General features: G+C 35.8%; 1 protein-coding gene across 1 annotated transcript in view; it reads right to left on the reverse strand.

Annotated features, from left to right (window-relative positions):
• LOC136037038 (transcription factor Sox-3-like) overlaps positions 1-7,191 on the reverse strand; it is a 36,976-nt gene extending 29,785 nt beyond the window's left edge. The window contains exons 1-2 of the mRNA XM_065719455.1: positions 6,958-7,191; positions 1,366-1,953 (exon numbers count right to left, since the gene is read on the reverse strand). Of these exons, the coding sequence (XP_065575527.1) occupies positions 1,366-1,936 (571 nt within the window). The 5' untranslated portion in view covers positions 1,937-1,953; positions 6,958-7,191. The remainder of the gene's footprint in view (positions 1-1,365; positions 1,954-6,957) is intronic.
• Between the last annotated feature and the right edge of the window lie 16,263 nt (positions 7,192-23,454).

The following is a 23,454-nucleotide window of genomic DNA, read 5'->3' on the forward strand; positions in this document are numbered from 1 at the left end:
GCGGAGGGGACAACCCATTTCATATACGGAGTAATTTCTGTTCGTTTTAAGTTTTAATGTCGCTCCTTACTTTCAGCTAAAAAAATTAGTTTTTTTTTATTTAATATCACAAACAGTACGCTGACGTAAGCTCAAAAGGTTGTTAGTAATTGAGATACCAAGCCAACGAATACAATCAACAAGAGGGATAGTGAAGTTACTACAGTGAAGGGGAGTAGCAGTAGTACAGTTATAGGGAAGAGATTCACATTTTTCTATATTAAGTGAAAGGCCAATATCACAGAAAGCATCAGAAACTATAGAGACCATTTGGGAAAGACCCTTTTTGTAACGGCTAATCAGAAGCAAGTCGTCAGCATACGCAAGATAAGAAACATCCGCTAAATCAGAAAGGTATGTACCTGAAATCTTAGTAAGCACACTAGAAATACAGATCTTAAAAAGCGTAGAGGACAGAACACCGCCCTGCCTAACTCCTCTTCGTACCCTTATAATGGTGTTTGGTGCAGATCTTAATTAAAGAAGAGAATTTGAATAACAAAACCTAAGAAGCATTATAACAGAGAAATTGACCCCGGAATTATACAAAGAAAAAAGGAGCTGACTATGGACCACACTATCAAACGCTTTCGAAAGATTCAAAACACAAATATAAAGACCATTTTCGTTGGAAGAATTATCAGCCAGTAAAGAAGACAGAATCTTATGCGCAAGCTGACAACCCACCCCATACCAAAAACCAAATTGGTTCTGACCCTCAATAATATTTTTAGTCAAAAAAGGTAGAAGGATAAACTCAAAAACCTTGCTAATATTACGAGATAAAATAAGTGGGTTTAATATTTATTTTTTCATATCCGTAAAACTTTTGTAATACATAATAAAAAAAGGGGAAAAAACATAAGCCAGGTGTTCGCCGAGTTGTATTTTATTTTTAATGCAAAAGAATACACATCCAGTGGATGAAGCTAACAATATAAACTGTTAATAGAAAATCGGTTCATTTTTTCAGTTCAACGCAAAGGACAAAACTAGAAATAAAGGATTGGGTAATTTCTCATGAAAATGCACTGTGTCAAATGGCAGTGTCACGAAAATACCAATAACAAAAATACCCAATAAGGACATTTTCGAAAAACTAGGAAGGGGGCAAAAATATGGGGTGATAAATACCCATCCTCCGAATTGGAGTAGGGCAGTAGAAAGTGTTTATTTTTTACTGAAGTACTTTCAGGTGCTCAGTTGTAATATCTCATGAAAGTACGGCATATGAACTTTAACGAAGAGAGATGGAATCTGATAGAAAATGGGACACGGGAACTTAGCTGCGCCGAGTAAAGGTAATAGCCTATGGTGTTAATTTACCTGCTCGTAGGGCATCAATGGGAACGGATGGATACGGTAAAGCGTATCCAAATCCATCTTTTCTTGTAGGTTTTGGCTTCCTTCTTGGTCTATACTTATAGTCCGGATGATCTTTCATATGCATTGCCCTTAGTCTTTTTGCTTCATCTATAAAGGGTCTTTTTTCATCTTCAGTAAGCAACTTCCACTCTGCCCCAAGTCGTTTTGAAATTTCCGAATTATGCATTTTAGGATGGTCCTGTGCTATTTTACGACGCTGCAATCGCGACCACACCATAAATGCATTCATTGGACGTTTAATATGTTCATCAGTCTTTTTCTGGCCATTCTGGCAAACTTTGTTGCCCTGACTTGAACCTTGATTGTTCATTGGACTAGGTGACCTTGACATATCACTTCCAGTTGGAGAAGGCATACTGTTCATGGTAGAGTTTAAGTTGGGTTGCGGGGGTGCATATGAATAAGGATACGATTGTTGAAGTGAATATGCATGGTGACCAACGGACATGCTTAGACCAGAAAGGTGGCTAAGTGCAGATCCAGCTGGGTAGGTTGGGGTGTTGTCACACATCTTCTTATCAAAAATACCTGAAATGAATGAAACTTAGTCCCATGTACTGCAAGAATAGATTCAACTATTTTTTTTCGGGGGGGGGGGGCTCTAGTGGGGTAGATTACTCTGACGCTCTTCTTTGGATGACTGAATACTTTAACTGATTGAAAAGATTGAAAGTGTTTAAAATAACGAATGATTTTTAATGTTACAATATTGCTATCAATCTAAGTGCGAAAGGATTGTTTTGCGAGGAAGAGGAAGAGGTGGAATTAAAAAAAAAACGTAAAATATAAGACAAATAGGTACTTTTCTGTTATGGCGACCCCACCCAAGGATTACACTGGATAAAACTCGAGAACAAACCTAGAACCGGTTTTTCATCTGTCTGTATTAAGAGACAACTAGCTTACGCTGAGTGAAAAAAGAAGTGGCGGGTGACAGAATACATTAGACTTGTATAATTTGGGCTATATGTTTGCACATTAGGAGGAGTGGGGGTAAAGTGTTTGTGCAGCGTGAAGTTAGAAAATAATTCTTGCTTTATGATATGCTGAATAATTGTAATTGACACATTTTGTATGTAGACCTGGTATACTTTTGAAAATACAAAGAGATAGGTCAGTTATATAAGATAAAGGCTTATGAAAAGTTATGGACAGTATTATTTTTTAATGCATTAATTTTTAGTTACAAGGCCTCTTTTGCACGTGGGCCAGTTGATACTTTAAAGAATTAAAATGTTGAACCTCAGTCCTTATTAAAAAACTCCTTTTCAAGCTAGTTCTTTGTTTTTAGTCTTTCAAGTTTAAAGACGTAATTTTTTCATTGGGCGCCATTTTCTTGGAATTCAAACTGTTGTATCAATTACCTACTTTTTAAGATAGATTTAAGACCGTCTTAAAAGGCCCATACTGGAGGAACCAGAAACCCTATGCATTGCAAAAGCATAGACTTCTAGGTTAATTTGTCATTCTAAACAAACTTCACAGCTCTAATGGGTACCTAGAGGAATCTGGGGAAGGTGAACAGGAAGGGTGTGCTAAAGCAGAGGATGGTTGGCCCCCGACCCCCCATTGCACATCCTGGCTGAAGGGCCAAAAAACGGAGATCAGCATCACCAATAGGGACTGTAAAGTCTAATGGCGTATTCTTTACCTTTACCTTTAATCAAACTGCACCCAGTCCTGTGCCTTTTAAGGTGTCCAAACTTTCAGAAGGACATGTCAGGATAAAAATGATCATGAAAGGCAATTGTGAGGTATACATTTCTAGCCCCTTTCTGCCCCTGTTTTCTTTTTTTCTGAAGAGTGTAATGTGTTTCCTTTTAAAGTGGAATACATTATAGTGGAATACATATTGAAGATATAAGGTAAAGCATTGATGCTTCAAATTATTTGAGCACGAGGACGTATCCAAGGGGTGGGATTACCGGGTTTCATCTCTTGGCCTTTTTTGCAACTCATAAAAACGTAACAAAAATACATATGAACAATTTTTTATGTGTTTTCTGTTTTTTACCCCCCCCCCCCCAAAGAAATAAGATACCCTCTCCCTCCCGAAGAAAAGTCCTGGATAAACCGTCAGCTGAAAATCAAGGTTGTTATTTGCCGTATTAGTGGTAGATTAAAAAATAAGGAAAAAAAAAACGATAACGCAGGATAAATAATGTTATGGAAGATTTTCCCCATGGTTATTCTCAAGACAATTTATTTAAAATATCAATATTTTTATTGCGTTTTCTATTCAACAGAAGGAGCCATAAGGACTAAAATGTACTTTATCTAATTTGCTACAAACATTTTACAAGTCAACAACTTATTGTTATTACCGTCGGTAGATTGCTACAGTTAAAAATTAAACACTGAAACAAATAGTCTCAAATATTGAACTTTCCTCCATGCCAGGTTATGGTGCTTCACAATAGTATAGTTAGTAGGTTGACTGCAATAGGTGGCTTACCTCAGGCTTGGCCTACCCTCTCAAACTTGGCTTACCCTTCCTGGAGCATATCGCGCCTTATTCTAATGCAAATTTGGGGAGTTTGACATTTTATTTGTTGGTGGGATAATTGACAAAAAACATTTTGCCTTAAAACCTGCCTCCAAAAGTCCTTTAACTTCGGCTCTTAGTTAAACCATAAAGTAACATAGTAGAGTGAGGTGAGTAACGATCACTGTCCAAAATCTTGAAAAAAAATTCTGTAAAACTTTATTTTTTCATTTTGTCACATTCTTTGCTATTGTTAGGTTTATATAATTACAAAAAATTATCCGCCTTCAGTCACTGGTCGGTCTACCCAGTATCTAACTGTGAGGCAAGGTATCGTGCAGGTACACAGCTGAGATTGAACAAATTGAAGTCATTAATGCCGGCCGAAATCAGGTCCGAGGAGTTAATAAAACTGGTCAAGTGAAGGGCTAATCTTAGCACAAGAAATGTTCCCTTAAGGGGCCATTCGAGGTGGGAAGAAGCTCTCTTGCTAGTACTGATTCTAAAAATCAGATTCCGCTTGCAGCTAATGGTTAGTGACTGGTGGGTAACTTCAACCTCTTTTTATGGGACGAGTTTCACCTGCCCAATCCGTTCTGAGGCTGGTGGAGGGGTTCACGCGATGGCCGATAATGCTGATGAACACCTTGACACTACCAAAAAAAGCTTTTTTATTAAAAGAAAATAGACAATGCTGTAAAAATAACTCCCCCAAGAAGGTACAAATAACCTTGTGGTTATGGCTACTATACCTCTTTTTTTTGGGAAGGGGGTATGCGACAATGGACCTTTGTGGACCGAGTCTCAACTTGGTTCTGTGCAACCATTAACAATAATAGTAACAATTGGAAAGGAGTCTTCTTCATACGGGTCCGTTTTTCTCATTGATGCATACTAAATTGTGCTTCGAAAACCAGTTCTTGTGCCTTCACGCAAGATAACACCCATGTAACACGAACTAACCTAATGGGGATTCTCAGTCTCTGTAGGACCCCACTATTTCCAGACAACAGTTTTTAATCATTTGTATAACTCAAAAAGGGGTTTTTCCCAATTTCAATACAAAACCTATGTTGAGATCGTCATACTATTTGAACAACTATTTATACATTCAATAGGTGTCAGAAAAAGTTCTAACAATAAAAACTATAGCTTCCCACCTGTTTTTGGTCGTTCTAGTCCAAATAAGGCCAACAAGTCACAGGATCAACAATTTTGATTCATTTGTTTGGTTCTAATGCCGAAACACTTAATAAAAATCTACCGATTCCCAAGACTCTCACATAGTGACTTGCTTTGTTTTTATTTCCACGGCCTTACAGGCCATAATTTACTTTTAAATTAAAAGGAAAAAATAAAAGTATTCCTCCGGCGAAAAAACAAAGGAAAACTTATAAAACAACATAAAAACGGACACAGACAAAAAACTTTAGACGAGCAGACTTTTTCTAGATGTGTGCAAGAGGAAAGGTTTGGTTCTTGGGGGAATAGAATATCCCTTTCGGACATTGGGGTATTTTCCATTTTATATTTCAATGTCACAATTGATGCAAGTAGTAGTAACTCTTTTATTTTCTTGACGCACTCGAAGAGGCGCTGACTTCCCGCAACCTGGCATTAGTATCACAACGCTCAATTTTCCATCCAGAACCACCAAGTGTGTCGCGCAGTTCCGCCACGCTTGGCACGCGCCAAATGGTTTACATGGTTTCTGAGAGAGAGTGACCCTCGGACTCGCTCCAAATTTTTTCCTTCCTTTCTATTAGAATTATTCTGTTCTGTCACTATTCATGAATTTTTCTATGCTTCTTACGGCTGTGCTTTATATGGATGTTCCGTTCTTGTTGTTTTTTTCTATGTTTCTATTAAAATATTTATCCATTTTATTATTTTTATTTTGTAGAGAGAGAGAAAAAGAGAGATAATATTACGTAGATTGTTTTAAAAGTCATAAGTGCATCAGCAATAATTCCAATTTCTTTTCAATAAAAAATTATACAAATAGTCCATCCCGAGACCCATTTACCCTTAATTATAGGTCTGGTTATGTTTATTATATTTGTATATAAACATATATATGGACCGGTATAAAACGGGGGCAGAATGAACACACGCATCTTCCCAGTGGAAGACAAAAACTGTAATAACAGGACGTAACGTGGGAGCCTTATGAGGGAGGTTATATTGAAGTGTTTTTGTTGTGAATTTATCGGTTAAATAAATTGATTGTAATATCTGAAGATAGCATACGCCGTAATAGTTTTGGTAATTGAATTCTTCCCTCCCACAGAGAAATTCCACTTGGTACAAACAAAATTGCATTTAAATAAACGGTAACATAACTGAACATAACAGTGCACCATTGCTATCAATTTTATTTTATGATCAGTTTAAAACTGTCTGAAAATGAATTTTCTCATACAACGGTACCCCCTCCCCCTTATTTGAGCTTCTGTGTTTGTTTATACTTGTATCTTTAACAACTATATTGTCATCCCTATCTAGACATCATCGAAAAATCTTCTGTCCCCTTCTTAAAGGAAAACAATACCCTTCCCTTTATTTCAACTATCATATCTGTTCGTACATCTATCTCTAACAACTGTTTTTTCCTACCTAGATATTATTGCTAAGTCTGCCATCCCCTTGTAAAAACAAAGCTTTTAAATACTCATACTTTCTTTTCCACAATAAATCAAAGCAGCAATATTTGTTGCCCCTTTCAACTTTTATTTTTCCAACTCTAACTGTCCCTCGAAAAAAAGGTTAAATGCTCGTAGTATAACGTTTGTACCCACAACTCTAATTACCCAACAAGCCTACTATTTAACTTGCCAATTATGCAAATCGCCCTCTTTCCCCATTATGTATAATTAACATATGCACTTCTATGTTATTAATTTAGTACAAACAAAGTTTGACATAGAAAAGTTGCTATTCTTAATTTGTTTCTTCGATTCATTGACAAAAACGAACTGGCATTCTAGCATGATATATAAGATGAATAAAAAAAAGAACTGAGAACAATGACATAGACAAATACTTACAAGCTCGTGTCTTCCTTCTCAAACAGATACTTGAGTATTTATCAGCTATCTTCGTCTTTATTCACCTTTTCTCTGCTTCACAATTGCACATTGAAATTGTATTCACTAAACTGGCTATATCTAACCAAAGGTGACATTCTGTCTGTTCTCGTCTTTTTGCCAGAGGCATTTACTCATCCATCATGAAGAGCTCGCCCAGGGGTGCTCTTTAGTCATCCAATGAAAACTCGTTGCCTGAAAATTCTTGGCCAATCAAATTGAGGAGCTGAGTTTCCGCTTCAAATGAAGGTGTTATGCTGATATAATGGTTCTTAAGGGTCTCAATAACTGATACTATAATCTAAAGGAATTCTTTTCATGGATACACCTGGCGTTACTGTTTCTACTGTATCTATAGAGATACTCAGTTGGGGGCTTGATGGTTGATTATTTCTTGGGTAAACCGTGGAAACGGTTGGTTTTAACCTTTCACAAAAGGTTACTTATACAAAAGAATGGAAATCTTTATTTGTGTCACCTTAAAATCCTATATGTTGGTAAATCATGCACGTGGCTACTTCAATTCTTCACTTGATGATAGCCAATACCACATTTTGGATATTATTTAAGAAAAAACCTCCGTCAAATAAATAATAAAAAAGGGAAACAGTGTAAACTTTATGTTCTGTTTAAAAAAAGGCATAAGTGTCGAAATAACTGTTTTTGAAATAGAAATTGGCGCATGAATTTATTTCAGGACTGGCAGAATTAGAAAATAATAATAAAAAACGATTCAAAAAGGAATAGGTAAACGTTGAGAGAAATACGTCCTCCCTTTGTTCATTTAAGCCCTTGATTGATTTTAATGGGGCCTTTTCAAACGTCTGTAATATAGTCCCACCTTATCTGTGGGTATTCCATCTTTTACTTAAATTGAACATGTACATTTTAGGGGTTTGCAGGCAATGGTTCCAAACTGACAATGAGCCCAAAGAGCTCAACCTATGAGCCCAATGAGCTCAAACCAACTTCAAATCATTAGCGGGACATCTTATAGTGAGAGTTATACGAATTTTGTTCGCTGAAATGGCAAATGCTTAAATCTTCAAGGTAACATAGAGATAAGTTACCTCGATTGCAAATTACTTTTAGCAATAAACGTTTTTTTAACACTTCGCCATTTTTTTTGTGCGTTTGTGTGTGTATGTAGCCAAACAAAAGTTGAAAAAAAAACAGCCGCCTTCGTAGCTTGTGCAGAAAAATATTTTAATTTTGGAGAAAATCATCAATATTCTTAAATCTTGCCCCCCTCCCGCCTACCCTTCTTGATCTTGCCCGTGTTTCTGTCCTGTTTACAGGTAAAATAATTATTAGCCTTTAAAAGTTTTTATGACAGAGCAGAAGGAAGCTGAGGTCCTCTAGACCATGGTTCGAGTTCATTAACAGGCCTCTTGTGCATTCTACTTGGTCTTTGGAAGAAGTAATGTTGATGTAAAGACTCTAACAGGAATCGGCATCAATCTTTTCTTCAGGAGGAAGAGGCCAAAATTTGAAAAAAAGGTTTGTAAAAAAGAAGCCTCGAGACTTACTTATAGCTCTTCTGCGTGTTCCGAGGAAGATATTTATCCCACCATCTAGTCCATACAAAGTGAGGATGCTATATAGATTGTAAATTCAGCATTGCTACGCTGTATTAATCTTGGTAACAGGTGGCAAAAGTGGACTTGTAAATTTGCCTTTTTATCATGGCAAAATAACTAAATTTAGTTTAATTGCTAGCTTTTGTAGGACTATTTGAGAAACTAGTAAATTTTTAATATCAGTTTTACAAAAATACTTAAAAGATGTTTACCATTTCCGATTTCTTGGGCGTTCATACAAGGGAACGTGGGGGGAGGGGGGTTAATGTATTTTTTAAAATCTAGGGGGTTAATTTTGTTATTGTTTCCTTATGAATGAAAAAAGATAATTTCTTAAACCACATTGGCCTGCCATAACATAAAGAAAGAAAATGATCAAAAATGGGATTTTTAAAGGCCAAGTGAAAATACTGAAGAAAACACAGATAAGCGAACATTTCGAGAGAACAACCATCTTTCTTCTTCAGTGCGAACAAAATAATATGCCAAAGAAAAAAACAAAAACCAAAAAACAAGCGCGGGAAGTACAACAAAATCAATGAAAGACAACCGCCAAAAAATTAAATGAAATTCAATAAAAGATAAAAAAAATTAAATCAAATACCTAACAAAGAATAAAGTGAGTTATTCGCCAATATCTGCGATTTGCACAAAATCCAGAGAAATTTGAACTGCCGACGACGGATACTAACGAATACACTTTCAATGGATACACTTTCTGTGATTTCTTTAGTATTTTCATTTGGCCTTTAAAAACCCCATTTTTGATCATTTTCTTTCTTTATGTTATGAATGAAAATCCTGGAAAAGGACTTTTTTCAGACAAAACACAAAAAATGCTATTCATCAAAATTAAGAGGGCCTAAGAAAATATCAAGGGGAAAATCACCCTTCCTACCAATGCATACTCTCACCTATCAAACAGTTCGTGGTAACGAACTGTAGTAAGGAGCGACCCGGCTAACTAGTAACCGAAACTCTAAAAAATGGAGTTTTGATACCATTAGTTACGTAAAAAAATCCCATTTTAATGCTGATTTTAAATATATAACTTTCATCAAGATTAGTCTTACCTGTCAAAAGTTACGAGCCTGAGAAAATTTTCCTCATTTTAGAAAATAGGGGAAAGTACCACCTAAAAGTCATACAATCTTAACGAAAATCACACCATCAGATTCACCGTATCAGAGAACCTTATTGTAGAAGTTTCAAGCTCCTATCTAGAAAAATGTGGAATTTCGCATTTTTTGCCAGAAGACAAATCACGGATGCGTGTTTATTTGTTTTTCTGTTTTTTTTTTCCCAGGGGTGATCGTATCGACCCAGTGGTCCTAGAATGTCATGAGAGGGCTCATTCTAACGGAAATTAAAAGTTATAGTGCCCTTTTAAAGTGACCAAAAAATTGGAGGGTACCTAGCCCCCCTCCCACGCTCATTTTTTCCCCAAAGTCTCCAGATCAAAATTCTGAGATAGCCTTTTTATTCACCATAGTCGAATAACCCAATAACTATGTCTTTGGGGACGAATTACTCCCCCGCAGTCCCCGTGGGAGGGGTTGCAAGTTACAAACTTTGACCTGTGTTTACGTATAGTAATGGTTACGGGGAAGTGTACGGACGTTTTCAGCGGGATTTATTTTGGTTCGGGAGGGAGAGTTGAGGTGGGGGGGGGCTAAGTGGGAAGATCTTTCCATGGGAAATCTTCTCAATTGGGAAGAGACTTTCAATGAAGGGGGCGCAGGATTTCTTAGCATTATTTAAAAAAACAATGAAAAAATAAATATGAAAAGTTTTTTTCTACTGAAAGTGAGGAGCAGCATTAAAACTTAAAACAAGCAGAAATTATTACGCATATGAGGGGTTTACCTCCTCGTAATAACTCGCTCTTTACGCTAAAGTATTTTTGTAATTCGGCCTTTGTGATTCAAGGGTCATTCTTAAGGAATTGGGACAGAATTTAAGCTTTAGTGTAAAGAGCGAGTTATCGACGAGGGGTGGACCCCTCATATACGCAATAAAAACATACGAATATAGAAGTTCGTTACGTACGTTAATTCGTTTAATTACGTATATTTTTTACTATTTAAAATGTTCGTAAAAAATTAAAAGTTCTAGTTGCCTTTTTAAGTAATCAGAAAATTGGAGGGCAACTAGGCTTCCTCCCTCGCTCCTTTTTTCTCAGAATCTTCCGATCAAAACTACGAGAAAGCCATTTAGCGAAAAAAAAATAATATGCAATTTCGTTTTAATTATTTATGTGCAGAGAGCCACGATCAAAACATGCATTAATTAAAAAACGTCCAGAAATTAAAATTAAAAAACAAGGATTTTAAACGAAAGTAAGGAGCGACATTAAAACTTAAAACGAACAGAAATTACTCCGTATATGAAAGAGGCTTTTCCTCCTCAACGCCCCGCTCTTTACGCTAAGGTTTTTTATTGTTTTAAGAAGTAGAGTTAAGAGGAAGAGTCAAACTTTAGCGTAAAGAGCGAGGCGTAGAGGAGGAAAAGCCCCTTTCATATACGGAGTAATTTCTGTTACGTTTTTAATTCGTTTTTAGACCATTTATCTAATGTGAAATACCAGGCGTCTCAGGAATGAATTCCTTCAGGGAAAAGATGCAAAATTTATTCATATTTGAATGCAAAATTCGAAAACATATTTTTGTAGATAGGAGCTTGAAACCTCTACAGTAGAGTTTTGTAATACTTTGAATATAATGGCTTGATTTTCATTAAGATGATTTACCATTTTGGGGGAATTTAACCCCTTTTCGAAAATCAGTTAATTTTCTCCGACGGAGTATTTTTCATGGGCAACATTAAACTTTATGAATTTTATGTATTTAGACTCCAATTTTTTTGAGGTGTCAATTGCTATCAAAATTCTGTTTCTTAGAGCAACGGTTACTATTAGCCCGGTTTAACCTTCTTGCTTATAGTTCGTTACTACGAACTGTTTGATATAATTTAAGCTTAAAATATTATTTCTCACCTGTCTTTGACACTTCTATAGAAAATTAAACTAATTAATACACTAATATCCCAACCTTTCATTGTATCTTCTTGTCTTTTAGCCTAGCCTTTAAATTCGCTAAAAAAAAACAAAAAAAAAAAAAAAAAAACAAACAAAAAAAAAAACTTTTTCACTTCCTGCAGTACCTTGGCCATCATTCCATTAATAAGAAAAACAGCCTTATCTATCGGGGAAATAGAAATACTTCTAATATCAAAAAGTAAAAAAAAATTGGTTAATTGTGTTTTCAAAATCCCTTCGAACCTCCTTCACGAGTTCAAACAACACGCAGTAATTAGGATTTCTGCAAAACAGCTAGCCTACCTCATCCCCTTAATTTTATTCATTTCGTAGAAGCAAATTACAGGTGTTTTACTGTGGAGCTATTTAACACCTACAATTTTAAATGGCTCTTTTCTTTCTATGGTATCAGGGGTCAATACTTCTTTTAATTTAATTTTAAACAAAAGCTAAGCGAAAATAACATATAATTTACTATAGAAGAAAAGGTTCTGATTCTTTGGTTCAAGTTATCAGAGCTTGTGAGCAGCAACGAACAGTTGCGTCAACTGGAGGAAGGGTGTAGGGGCCATATGCCACCCTAATACTTCTTGGGGGTTATTTTCATTGCAAAATTGAAAAAATAGACAAATGTGTCCCCTTATATTTAAAAATATACATTTTACCCCCTTCTCCTCATCTAAATTTTCATGAATTGATGCAACTTACGATGAATGCACTGACAAAATACATACTGCAGCCTCTTGAAAAGTCAAAATTGATCAACAACTAATAAAAAACAAAGCACCTGAAGCTGGTCCATGAGACTTCTGAATTTTCTAAAGAAATATTTTGTGATTCCAGAACTGCCAGTAGCCTATTGGTTTTTAATTGTTACCAAACCGAAAAAAAATCCTTGCATACAACACTGGCGTAATTTCATCAAAATCCACGGGGGGGGGGCTGCAGCTAATTTTCCCAAATTAAGTGAAAATGAAAGTAAAAAAAGAAAAAAGAGCGATATAGTACCAAAAAGGCAAAGATATACTAAAGAAAACTGACCCGTTTCTCTGGATTTTTGAATTATGCAGGATTATCTTAGTTTTGACAATATTTTTTGCAGAAAACAAACTTCATTGGGGGAAGGAGGGTGGGGGGAGGTAACTGGAGTCAAGAGGAGGAGTAAACCGGGGTTTTGAGGGTGCAGTTGCCCCCTATCCTATAGCAAAGTACGCTTCTGGCAATTTTGGCGCTCTTAGGAGAATAAGTAATACCCAAGTTCCCTTTTCTCCTGCTGACCTCCTTCCTTGTTAGATAAGCCTCTTTTAGTGCTTAAAGGTAGCATTTTTTTTTTTTTTTTGCATACTTATCAACATAAATCCACTTTACATAGACTAACAATGAGAACTTCCTTTGCTATACTAACCACAATCATTCCAGATTCCACAATTTTAATTGTTCATTCTAATTAATTTACCTTTATTGTCCTTTAGCATTTCATAGCACAAAAAATGCACAATAAAAGATCTGGACAAAGTCTTTGTGGTATTTTTCCTCTTACGACCATGTCGTAAATACCTCCACTTTTGTTTTACTGACGGATATAAATGCTAATAGAGGTCTGAGAGTTAATGGGTAGTGTGATACCAACCGTGGTGCTAGGTGTGAAAAAAGGGCTTTGTGAACCCGGTGGGTGACACTTTAGACTAGGAACAAAACAGCATGACAATTTCTTGATGTGATCTATAAGACAGATTCTTTAAGATTTCACAGGTGCGGTCCCAAGATTTTTGCACTGATAGTTAGTTCCGTATGCAAAATTGTTTGGCGACATTTTCACTTGCGGTAATTCAAAAGAAAGTATGTTACACAACATAATTTTTACAGTTTGGAAAAACAGGTTATCGTGTTTCTGCTTTCTTATTTTTTTTTAATAAGCAGTTGTTTACCTGAATAAAGACAGTAAGAGAGGGGGACTTGCACGGGAGGGAGCTTTGGGCCTACCCTCTCAAATCTTAATTTTTGGAATTTCTAGGCAAATTTTACAAAAATATATATTTGTTTCCCTGAAAAAAATTTCAGCGTACCTGCCTCCAAAAGAGGTCATGTCCTGTAGTTCCAAGCTAAACAGCATGCTTCAACTTTGTTGATTTAGGCGATTCACATTGTTTCTTAATTGAATGTAATATCTGAAAGGAAAGATAATATCATCTTTTCTGAACGATATTGGTTCCCCTGTGTGAAATTTAAAGCCAGTAAAAAAGAAAAAAAAAAGAAAAAGAAAAGCTCGAATTTTTTGCAGGATTGGGCAGGACTACAGATCAAAATTAATTTAGCGTCCTTCAGCTCTTCAAAATGTTCATAGGCTATATTTGAAAACGATTATGCTTTATGAATAATTGTAATTTTTTTTTTACCTGCAGCTCCTCAAAGATACCGAGGGCAATATAGGCTACCCATTTGACTCTTTTATCTGGCAAAATCACAGTTGTTTTTTTTTGTTTTTTTTTGAAAATTTAAAGAGAGATACAAAGCAAAACATATATTGAAAAGTTGAAACAAACAAAATTATTGCTTCACATTTTATCAAACACATAGCCTATCTGCAATACTGGTTCAAAAACTTACTTGTCATACCTCCCTATATTTATAGAATTTTGTAAGGCTACTTAAAGACTTTTGTGCTCCTAATCCTGTTTTATTTTGCGTTGCTTTTGTATTTTCATTAAAGCGTTATTACTAGAGAATTCTCCAAAAATAACACGGAAACGTCATACTTGAACCGCTATTAAAGATATACGTTGCATAAATAGCACAGCAATTATTTTTTCACCTTTTAAGTTTGTTTTTTTTTTTTTTTTTTTTTTTTTTTTTTTTTTTTTTTTTTTTTTTTTTTTTTACAAAGTGCCATTAAGTATCTCGCAATTGCGCACCAGTAAAAGAATTTGGTTAATGGGATGGACTATAAATCTTTGGTTAAAAAACAAATTAATACGTAAAAAAAATGCCGCGAAGTGACTTTTTAATTTGTGCAGTTGGGTTTGCCTCTAATCTGGGATGTTAATCTTGAATTGTTAGGTAATCCTTAAATTTATCCCACCATAGCCTCCAGTGGGCTCTTATTTGTATGGAGGTGCAGATACAACCACTAACAACAGCTAAAGCAAAATACCAAAAAAAAAAAATCTCGACAAGAAGAATATAGCATTTTGAGTGATGAAAGCGTAAATAATACACCATCATGCTAGTTGCAGCGGTAGCTTCAACCTTTTAAGGAACAAATTACGGCCCATAGTAACGAAAAAAACGAGCTAAAAAAACTGGCAAGTCTTATATAAAATAGTATTAATAGTCAAATGTTATTTCGGAAACAAACTAAAAGGTATTTCGAAAAACAGCCTGACATCCCTAAAAAATGACGTTAGATCGAATTTGATGAAAATCAAGTTTACACATCACACACATAGAATATTGTAGCTTGTCTAAGCTGGATATAGGGGAAATTCCCTTACCAAAAAATATTCCATTCACTTGAGAATCTTTTCCTTGTCTACTTTTCATTTCTAACTCTTTACTCATTGTTGGAAGCCGTGGGACAGACATGGACAAATCCAGCTACTCTTTGCTAAAGAGAAAACTGAATATATTTTTGTCAGTTGACGTAATGCAATGGCTTCATAACATTGGCTTTTTGATTTACCCCCAGCCCTCTCCCTTTATAATTGCCCAAACCAAGAACAAGTTCTTTAGAAAATGGGATTTCCTCTTTTACAACCTAGTATGTACACAAAAAATTGATTTTGGGTTAAGATTGACCTCTTTGCTCAAGACACACTAAATCCTATGATCCAATTTTCCAAGCGTAGCTTTCTATCTGCTAATATTTCTAAGGCGAATTTAATCCGTTTTAGTTTGATTAGTGTTATTTATCTATTAGAAAATAATATCTTTCTGAATGTTGCATTCTTGAATAAAGTTTATTGTATTATTATTTAAATTTTCATCTTGCTTGTAATTTGAGCTGGAAATAGCGTTATGATGTCGCAACGACAAAAGTGGCGAGAGGGATAGGTCTTCTAGGATGGCTAATGAATTAGCCTCTACAAAGAATTCCAGTAAACTGGTACCGTTCCCCTGTTGGTCCAAATTCCGCTGATGGATGTTTGCAATGGACTAGTTCTCTTATGTCAAGTTTCAAAAGAGCTAGGATCCTATAAAATAAAGTTGTTTGTTTGATTCGCAAATAACACATCTTACTAAGCTAAACATTTTTTAAACTAGGGCACATCAACCAGTCACTTTTGTTTATACATGTTTGCACCGAGGATCACTTTAATACTTGTGAGAAATATTTTGGTGTTAGTTATCTATTATTGGAGTTATCTGCAATTATTGGAGAGGACAAGACTGAAAGAAGAAATATCGGCCAGTTCAAGAGTAAGTTGAAACGTTACATCCTGGCAAACTATTTAGATTGGAATTTTTGTGTGTTTTTGTAGGGAGGGTATGAATCGGGTTTAAGGATGAAAAAAGCTATTATTAAAAATCCAATGGGTGCCTCCGATGGTTGTTGAAGATGATTAAATAGCCTATTGTTTTCGTTGATCAATTCATTTTATCTTAAAAACGATGAGTCAGAATTTTTACCTGGTATAGTCTAGAAGATAGAATGTAGTATCTATAGCGGCGTAGCTAGGGATCAAGGAGGGGATTCCTGTACCCGGAAACAACCTCTGACGGGGAGCCAAACTTATTTTTTTTTTCCTGAATACTATTATATGGACAGGTGCAAAAACAAAAATTGTCACCTGACGCCGAATACCCTAGATACGCCCCTTAGCATCTACAGTGGTAAAATTTCACCCGATTTTCCACAGCTAAAACCTAGCATGGTTATAAATAGATAAAAAAAAAATCATATTTGCACCCAACAAAAGGTGCCAAAAGGCGTGTATAGGTGCCAAAAGAAGCAAAAGAAATTATTGTCGAGATTCGGAATCTTTATTTAATTCTTGGGCTGAAAAAATAAAAATAATCCCTTTTCGGAATTATCTCGAGAACTTGACAAATAAAGATACCAGGTTTTGGCAGAGTCGAGCCGATACACCTTATTGCACTATGAAAAGAAGTATAACAATAAGATTGTCATAATCTAAAAAATGGAAAACATGGCTGCCCAGCCAATAGTCTTTAAGAACGGTTTACTTGCGTTCTTCAACATTAAATTTTTATGCCTCGGTGCTTTTATGAAGACTGTCCAAGAAGTCAAATTATGTTGGTTATGTTTCAATAGATCATGCTTCAGTAATTGATTGCATTTCATCAGCTTATATCCGTTTTCTTGCTCAATTAAGAGGATATGTGTAACTTGACATCGTAAATGCGGGGGGTATCATGCTATGAAAGTCGTAGAAAAAACTGAATTTTAACTAACGGGGTGGGATAGACTTTGAGTGAGGTTTTCAACTGAGGGATTCAAGGGCTGGGGACGGAGGGGACAAGGGCTGGAGCTCAGAGCTCAGAGCTTAGATTGGGAGATTAGCAAAGTTAAAGTGTGCATTTGAGTAATTGTGGTGGTGTTTATTGCACAGTAAATACTACGCTATATTTAAGACTTTGCTCTTAATACTGGCCATGGGGATTGCCCATGTCTTAGAAATATTCACTATTTAAAGCTTTCAACATTCAAAATATACTTCAAGAACTTTCGCAGAGGCATAATTGTCATTTTGAACTACAAAAGCATACATAATTTGTTTTCTTTTTGACAGTAAGAAAAGAGATTGTCGACTGTGAGTTAGCATTTAAAAAACTAAGTCGCATTGAAATGTGTTTTTCTTTAACTCACGTCAGGCACAAATACACGGGGAAGAGGTTGCCTCTGAATCTTCTTCTCCCTTCTCTCCTTGAATTTCAATAATGTCATCTGTTCGTCTTGATATCCTAGATATTTTTACATAATTATGTGTGTATCCATTTATAGATTTTTGGGCCGCCAGTATGTGTCTCAGTCACTCGATGTAAATTTTGGCGTACATAAACGGCTCAGATTCTGGCGTGCATGTATGACGTGACGCATTGTTTTCAATAATTTGTCTCAAAAAAGAAGAAACATGTACAAGAGAACAGGGGGTGGAAACATCAAAGTTTGGTTGTTGCATGCTAGGGTTTATGGTGTTATGTACTAGGGTTTGTTAGAGCGTACTTGCCAAGCGGGGGCGTTTTATTACGATATTTTTCCTCATGACGTTCCAAGACGTCCAAAGATGTTTTCTAAGAAATTTTTCTCCAAGGCGTTTTTCCTCATGATTTCTTTAGTTGTTACGTAATAGGGGAATGTTTTAGTTATGCTCAGGATGACGCATTTACATTTGACTTGTTTCTGCAGGCCCCCGTAGGGGGTCCCCCCATGAGACTGAGAAGGACACACACGGGAATGCGTTGTAATGGACAGTACACAAATCGGTGTTACATAATACGTTCAAAGATTTTTTTCTTCGGGATTTCTTTTTCTTTCAAGGTATTTTTTTCAGGAAACCTTTACATTCTAATAGATTTTGTCCCCATTATGATTCGAAAGGGCGATTTCCATCCAATAGAACTGCGCCCTAGACAGCTGGACCAACAATCTATTTCTAATAATATAATTCAGGAAATAGATTCTATGAAATAACCAATTCCACAAGTGGAAAATTCCCACGTCCCACTTGCTAGAATGACTATGCTATTCCTTATGTGTTTCCTATGACTACAATAACTGAGATGCTTATGGGAAAGTCGATTACTAGAAATTGCTTACACGTGGTATGTACCTGCTTGCTAAGTAATGCTTTAAAATGGGACAAAGCGATTCTTCACTTTTCAGCGATAGCATTTTCGAGGATCCTTCTTAAAGAGTTTCTAGAAATGTTTTCTTAGAGAATGATATAGATTTGTTCAAAACATAAGAAAATACTTCTTCTTAAAGAATATTTAGAGATATTCTCTTAGAAAATGATCTAAGTTTGCTCAAAATATAGGAAAATGGAGGCACAAGACATGTGACTTAATTCTATAATTTGTTCATTTTTTTCAGTATTATTTTCTCTCAATTCCCAGTCTGTGAAACTCAATGGCTAACCCAACCCCTAGCGGGCATTTAAAACGGAGGGGGGGGGGGGTAGCGACAAATACCAGACTGTGGATTTGTTATTAGAGGTAAATTTAAACCAAATTAAAAGCTATTTCTGAGAGCTTTAATGGAAGTACTACGTTTCTTTGAGCAATGGCTGTGTATATTCACGCCACTGTGACATTATGTGGGCGAACCACCTCCTAACGAACGATTTCAGTGGGTCTCCTTAACATCCAATTTCATCGAGTCTATAAACCAATTCCAATGGGACCCTAGCGAGCACGACTACCTACATCTTTATAAACTAGGGCGCTACCCTACGGCAATACTACCTAAGAAACAGGAGGCTTAATAGGATTATAGTTTTTTCGAAAATTCTAAATCAATTGATAATCTAAGAATTTTCAACCAGTAGCTTTTTGGCCTTCTTTTGGATAAAATTGTCGTTTTGCACCACGAAATAACTTATAACATCGCCTTGCTGGGGGACAGTCTTTTTGGCTAAAATAAATGTCTATGTTAATCGTTATTTTGTAAGATTACCTGCACCTTTAGAAACCAATGCACCACCGTACAGAGGTGGTGCATTGTAAAAATGGTGCACTATAAAATTGGAGGCTCAATACGCGTATAGATTTTCGATAATTCTAATTCAATTGACTATCTCAGAATTTTCACATGTCTATGTTAACTGTTATTTGGTTGGACTACCTGAACCTTTAGAAATTAATGCGCCACCGTACACCATTTCTGCCTCTGAAAATGGAGGCTCAACATGCGTATATTTTTTTCAGTAATTCTAAATCAATTGACAATCTCAGAATTTTCACATAATAGCTTGTTGGCCTTCTTTTGGCAAGAATTGTTGTTTTGCACCACGGAATGACTGAAAGCACCTTGCTCTGGGATAGTCTTTCTGGCTAAAATTAATGTCTGTGTTAACTGTTATTTTGTATGACTAGCTGAACCTTTTAGAAAATTGAGTATCAAAATGAATTTTTTAAGAATTAAGACCCCCCTCATCGACCCACGGGAAAATGCACTGAAATTTCTCTACAATAACCTAAGCGTGAATAGACATGTATCATTGTTAATACTTTTGTGAGTTTATTGTAGAGAAATTTCAGTGCATTTTCCCGTGGGTCGATGAGGGGGGGCCTTAATTCTTAAAAAATTCATTTTGATACTCAATTTTCCCAGTGTTCATTGGGCGTTCAGACCAATGTAGAAGGAGAAGAAGAATTTAATGCCCAAGCAGCCTTAAAAATAATGAGGGGGGGATGGAATATCTTCCGAATAAACCTATGCTGAAAGGTAACAGCTTCACTCTTCTGTAGAAATATTTTACATACACCATAATCAATCACATTCACATGGTTAATAACCTGCAGAGAACAGGGAGAGGCACGAGGAATACCTCTATAAGAGAAACATGATCAACGAGCCACTCTTGAAACCTATGAAAATTACAACGGTGAATTGGATGAGAAGAATAGATTCACTTAGATATTTTAGGACCAACCCCTGATAAACATTTAGAAGGGAGCACTTTTTCAGGGATGAATGCCATTCTTGAAGCATTGTTTTCCGAATACTAAAGCTTCATAATTAAACTTCAAGAACTTTATATATTTTGAATGAAGCATCAGAGTTTGATTCTTTTGATGTACCTATTGTCATCAAGACTGTTTCTTAAAGTTTTTGTTACTCTTTGAGCCGCATTACTGCTTACTTACAGCTCGTTACCAAGAACTGTTTGAAAAGATGAATTTCATCGTTTATTACCACTGATAAGGCTAATTCGTTCAGGAGACAATTTTATATTTTCTCTTTTATGTATGTATATTCTCCTGTTATCATCCAGACTTTAACTTTTAGAACCATGGATACCCTGAAAGGATATCTTTGTGAAAACTAAATCATCACTATTTTCAGTGCCACAAGTGAGGCTACCTTGTTCAGTTGGTAATTTCGAATCTTCTGTTTAACGTCCATGAATGCTGTCTGTCCATGTTAGCCATAGACGCCACAATACTTTGAAAAGGTGTCAGTATGAAATTTAAATTACCATTTTTTTTTACACCTGGTAAGGCTAATTTTTTCAGTTAATAGTTTTATATCCTCTTAGACGTCTATTTATTTTTTATCGTAAATACCTCATTAGCTACGTCATTATCATGGCTGCAGGAGTAGCTGCAACCTAGTAAAGAGTGACTAAGTCACTAAGTGACTAAGTGACTAAGTGACTAAGTCCCTAGTAACTAAAAGTTAAAAAACTATTTTGAAAAAAGCCGCCTAGTGCGAAAAATTGCCATCTGACACTGAATTAGGAATAGTAACTCTTATTTAGGTTCACCTTAATGGTAAAAATTTATTGCAAAAAGACATTTATGGTGATTTCGAAAAAAGCCTAAAACCCAACAAAAATGGTGTCAGATCAAAATGAAAAAGTGTACCATTAGGATCAACATGGTCGAAAACCTTTCACATGTAAATTGCAGTCCCCCTTCTTGAACAACAAGGAAAATCACTGACCTGTCTCCAACATTGATCTGTCTTGAACAACATGGGTAGCACTGATCTATCTCCCTTTTTTCCAGACCTAATGGGTTACCAGAACATCATAGAGAGATGCTTAATGGCTCATTCAAAAGCTATTTCTCATATCTAAGTGCTTTTTATAAATTCTGCAATCTGCAAGTACCATAAAGCACTGAAATGGCACGCTCTGTACCATTTCTCAAGGGGTGGTGCTAACGCTCTACCAGAATAGGGTAGTTAGATTTTTATAACTCATATAAAAGATATTGCTCATATCTACGTTCATCCTCTAAATTCCACTATCTGCAAGCTCTGAATGGCACTGAAAACGGCACTTTTGGTGCCATGCCTCAAGTGGAAAAGCTGGGGTTACTAGGCTATCAGAACTCTTAAGAGTGATTTTTAATGGCTCTCTTGAAAGCTATTGCTCATATCTACATGCTTTTTATGAATTCTACCTTTTGTAATTAGGATATAGTACTAAAAACAGCACTTTGGTTGTCTTAAGTGGAAAAGCTCAAAGGCATAAACAGGTACTATTGTTAGTAGTTATTTTCCAAAATCCTTAACTGGAATTATGCTTGAGCCCCCTACGGGGACTGTAGGGGAGTAAGTCGTCCTCAAAGACATAGTTCTCATATCTACGTGCTTTTTATAAATTCTGCAATCTGCAAGTACCATAAAGCACTGAAATGGCACGCTCTGTACCATTTCTCAAGGGGTGGTGCTAACGCTCTACCAGAATAGGGTAGTTAGATTTTTATAACTCATATAAAAGATATTGCTCATATCTACGTTCATCCTCTAAATTCCACTATCTGCAAGCTCTGAATGGCACTGAAAACAGCACTTTTGGTGCCATGCCTCAAGTGGAAAAGCTGGGGTTGTTCAGCTATCAGGACTCTTAAGAGTGATTTTTAATGGCTCACTTGAAAGTTATTGCTCATATCTACATGCTTTTTATGAATTCTACCTTTTGTAAGTGCGATATAGCACTGAAAACAACACTTTTGGTTGTCTTAAGCGGAAAAGCTCAAACGTATAGTTTGTTACTTTGTTATACTTTGTTACTTTGTTATTAGTATAGTCACTTGCTAGTGGTTATTTTCCAAGATCCTGAACTGGAGGTATGCAAGAGCCCCTCCCGTACGCTCCCCCAGCCCACTTAGTAAGTTTCATAAATTGTCTGCTCACCAGTATAAGCTACTGCAACATTAGCTGGCTACCACACAGGAGGCTTTTCCTCCTCAACGCCCTGCTCTTTACGCTAAAGTTTGACTCTTTCTCTTAACTCTATTTTTAAAACAGTAAGAAACTTTAGCGTAAAGAGCGGGGCGTTGAGGATGAAAAGCCCTTTCATATACGGAGTAACTTCTGTTCATTTTAAGTTTTAATGTTGCTCCTTACTTTCATTGAAAAAAAGTTGTTTTTTTTATTTAATTTCTGGGCGTTTTTGAATTAATGCATGTTTTGATCTTGACTCTCCGCACAGAAATAATTAAAACAAAATTTGCATATTCATTAATTGCAATTAATCGGAAGATTTTGAGAAAAAAGGAGAGAGGGAGGAGGCCTAGTTGCCCTCCAATGTTTTTGATTACTTAAAAAAGCAACTAGAACTTTTAATTTTTTACAAATGTTGTCATTGGTAAAAAACATACGTAACTTACGAATAAACTTACGTAACGACCTTCTATATTCGTATGTTTTATTGCGTATGTGAGGGGGTTCAACCTCGCTCTTTACACTAAAGCTTAGATTTTATCCCAATTTCTTAAGAATGACCTCTGAATCACAAACGCCGCAGAATAAATAGTTGAAATTACTAAAAATACTTTAGCGTATAGAGTGAGGTATAACGAGGAGGTAAACCCCTCATAGGCGTAATAATTTTTGTTCGTTTTAAGTTTTAAAGCTGCTCCTTACTTTCAGTAGAAAAAACTTATCATATTTATTTTTCATTGTTTTTTCAAATAATGCTAGAAAATTCTGCGACCCCTTCATTGAGATTCTCTTCCCCCATGAGAAGTTTCTCCATGGAAATATCCTCCCAAGTACCCCCCCTCAAATCTCCCCCATAAACCAAAAAAAAACTGAAAACGTTCAGTAACCACTATTATATGTAAATTTAAAAAAAACAAGTTTTTTTGAATAAAAGTAAGGAGCAACATTAAAACTTAAAAAGAACAGAATGTACTCCGTATATG

Source organism: Artemia franciscana, chromosome 16, assembly GCF_032884065.1.
Source record: "Artemia franciscana chromosome 16, ASM3288406v1, whole genome shotgun sequence".
In the NCBI taxonomy this organism is placed as follows: domain Eukaryota; kingdom Metazoa; phylum Arthropoda; class Branchiopoda; order Anostraca; family Artemiidae; genus Artemia; species Artemia franciscana.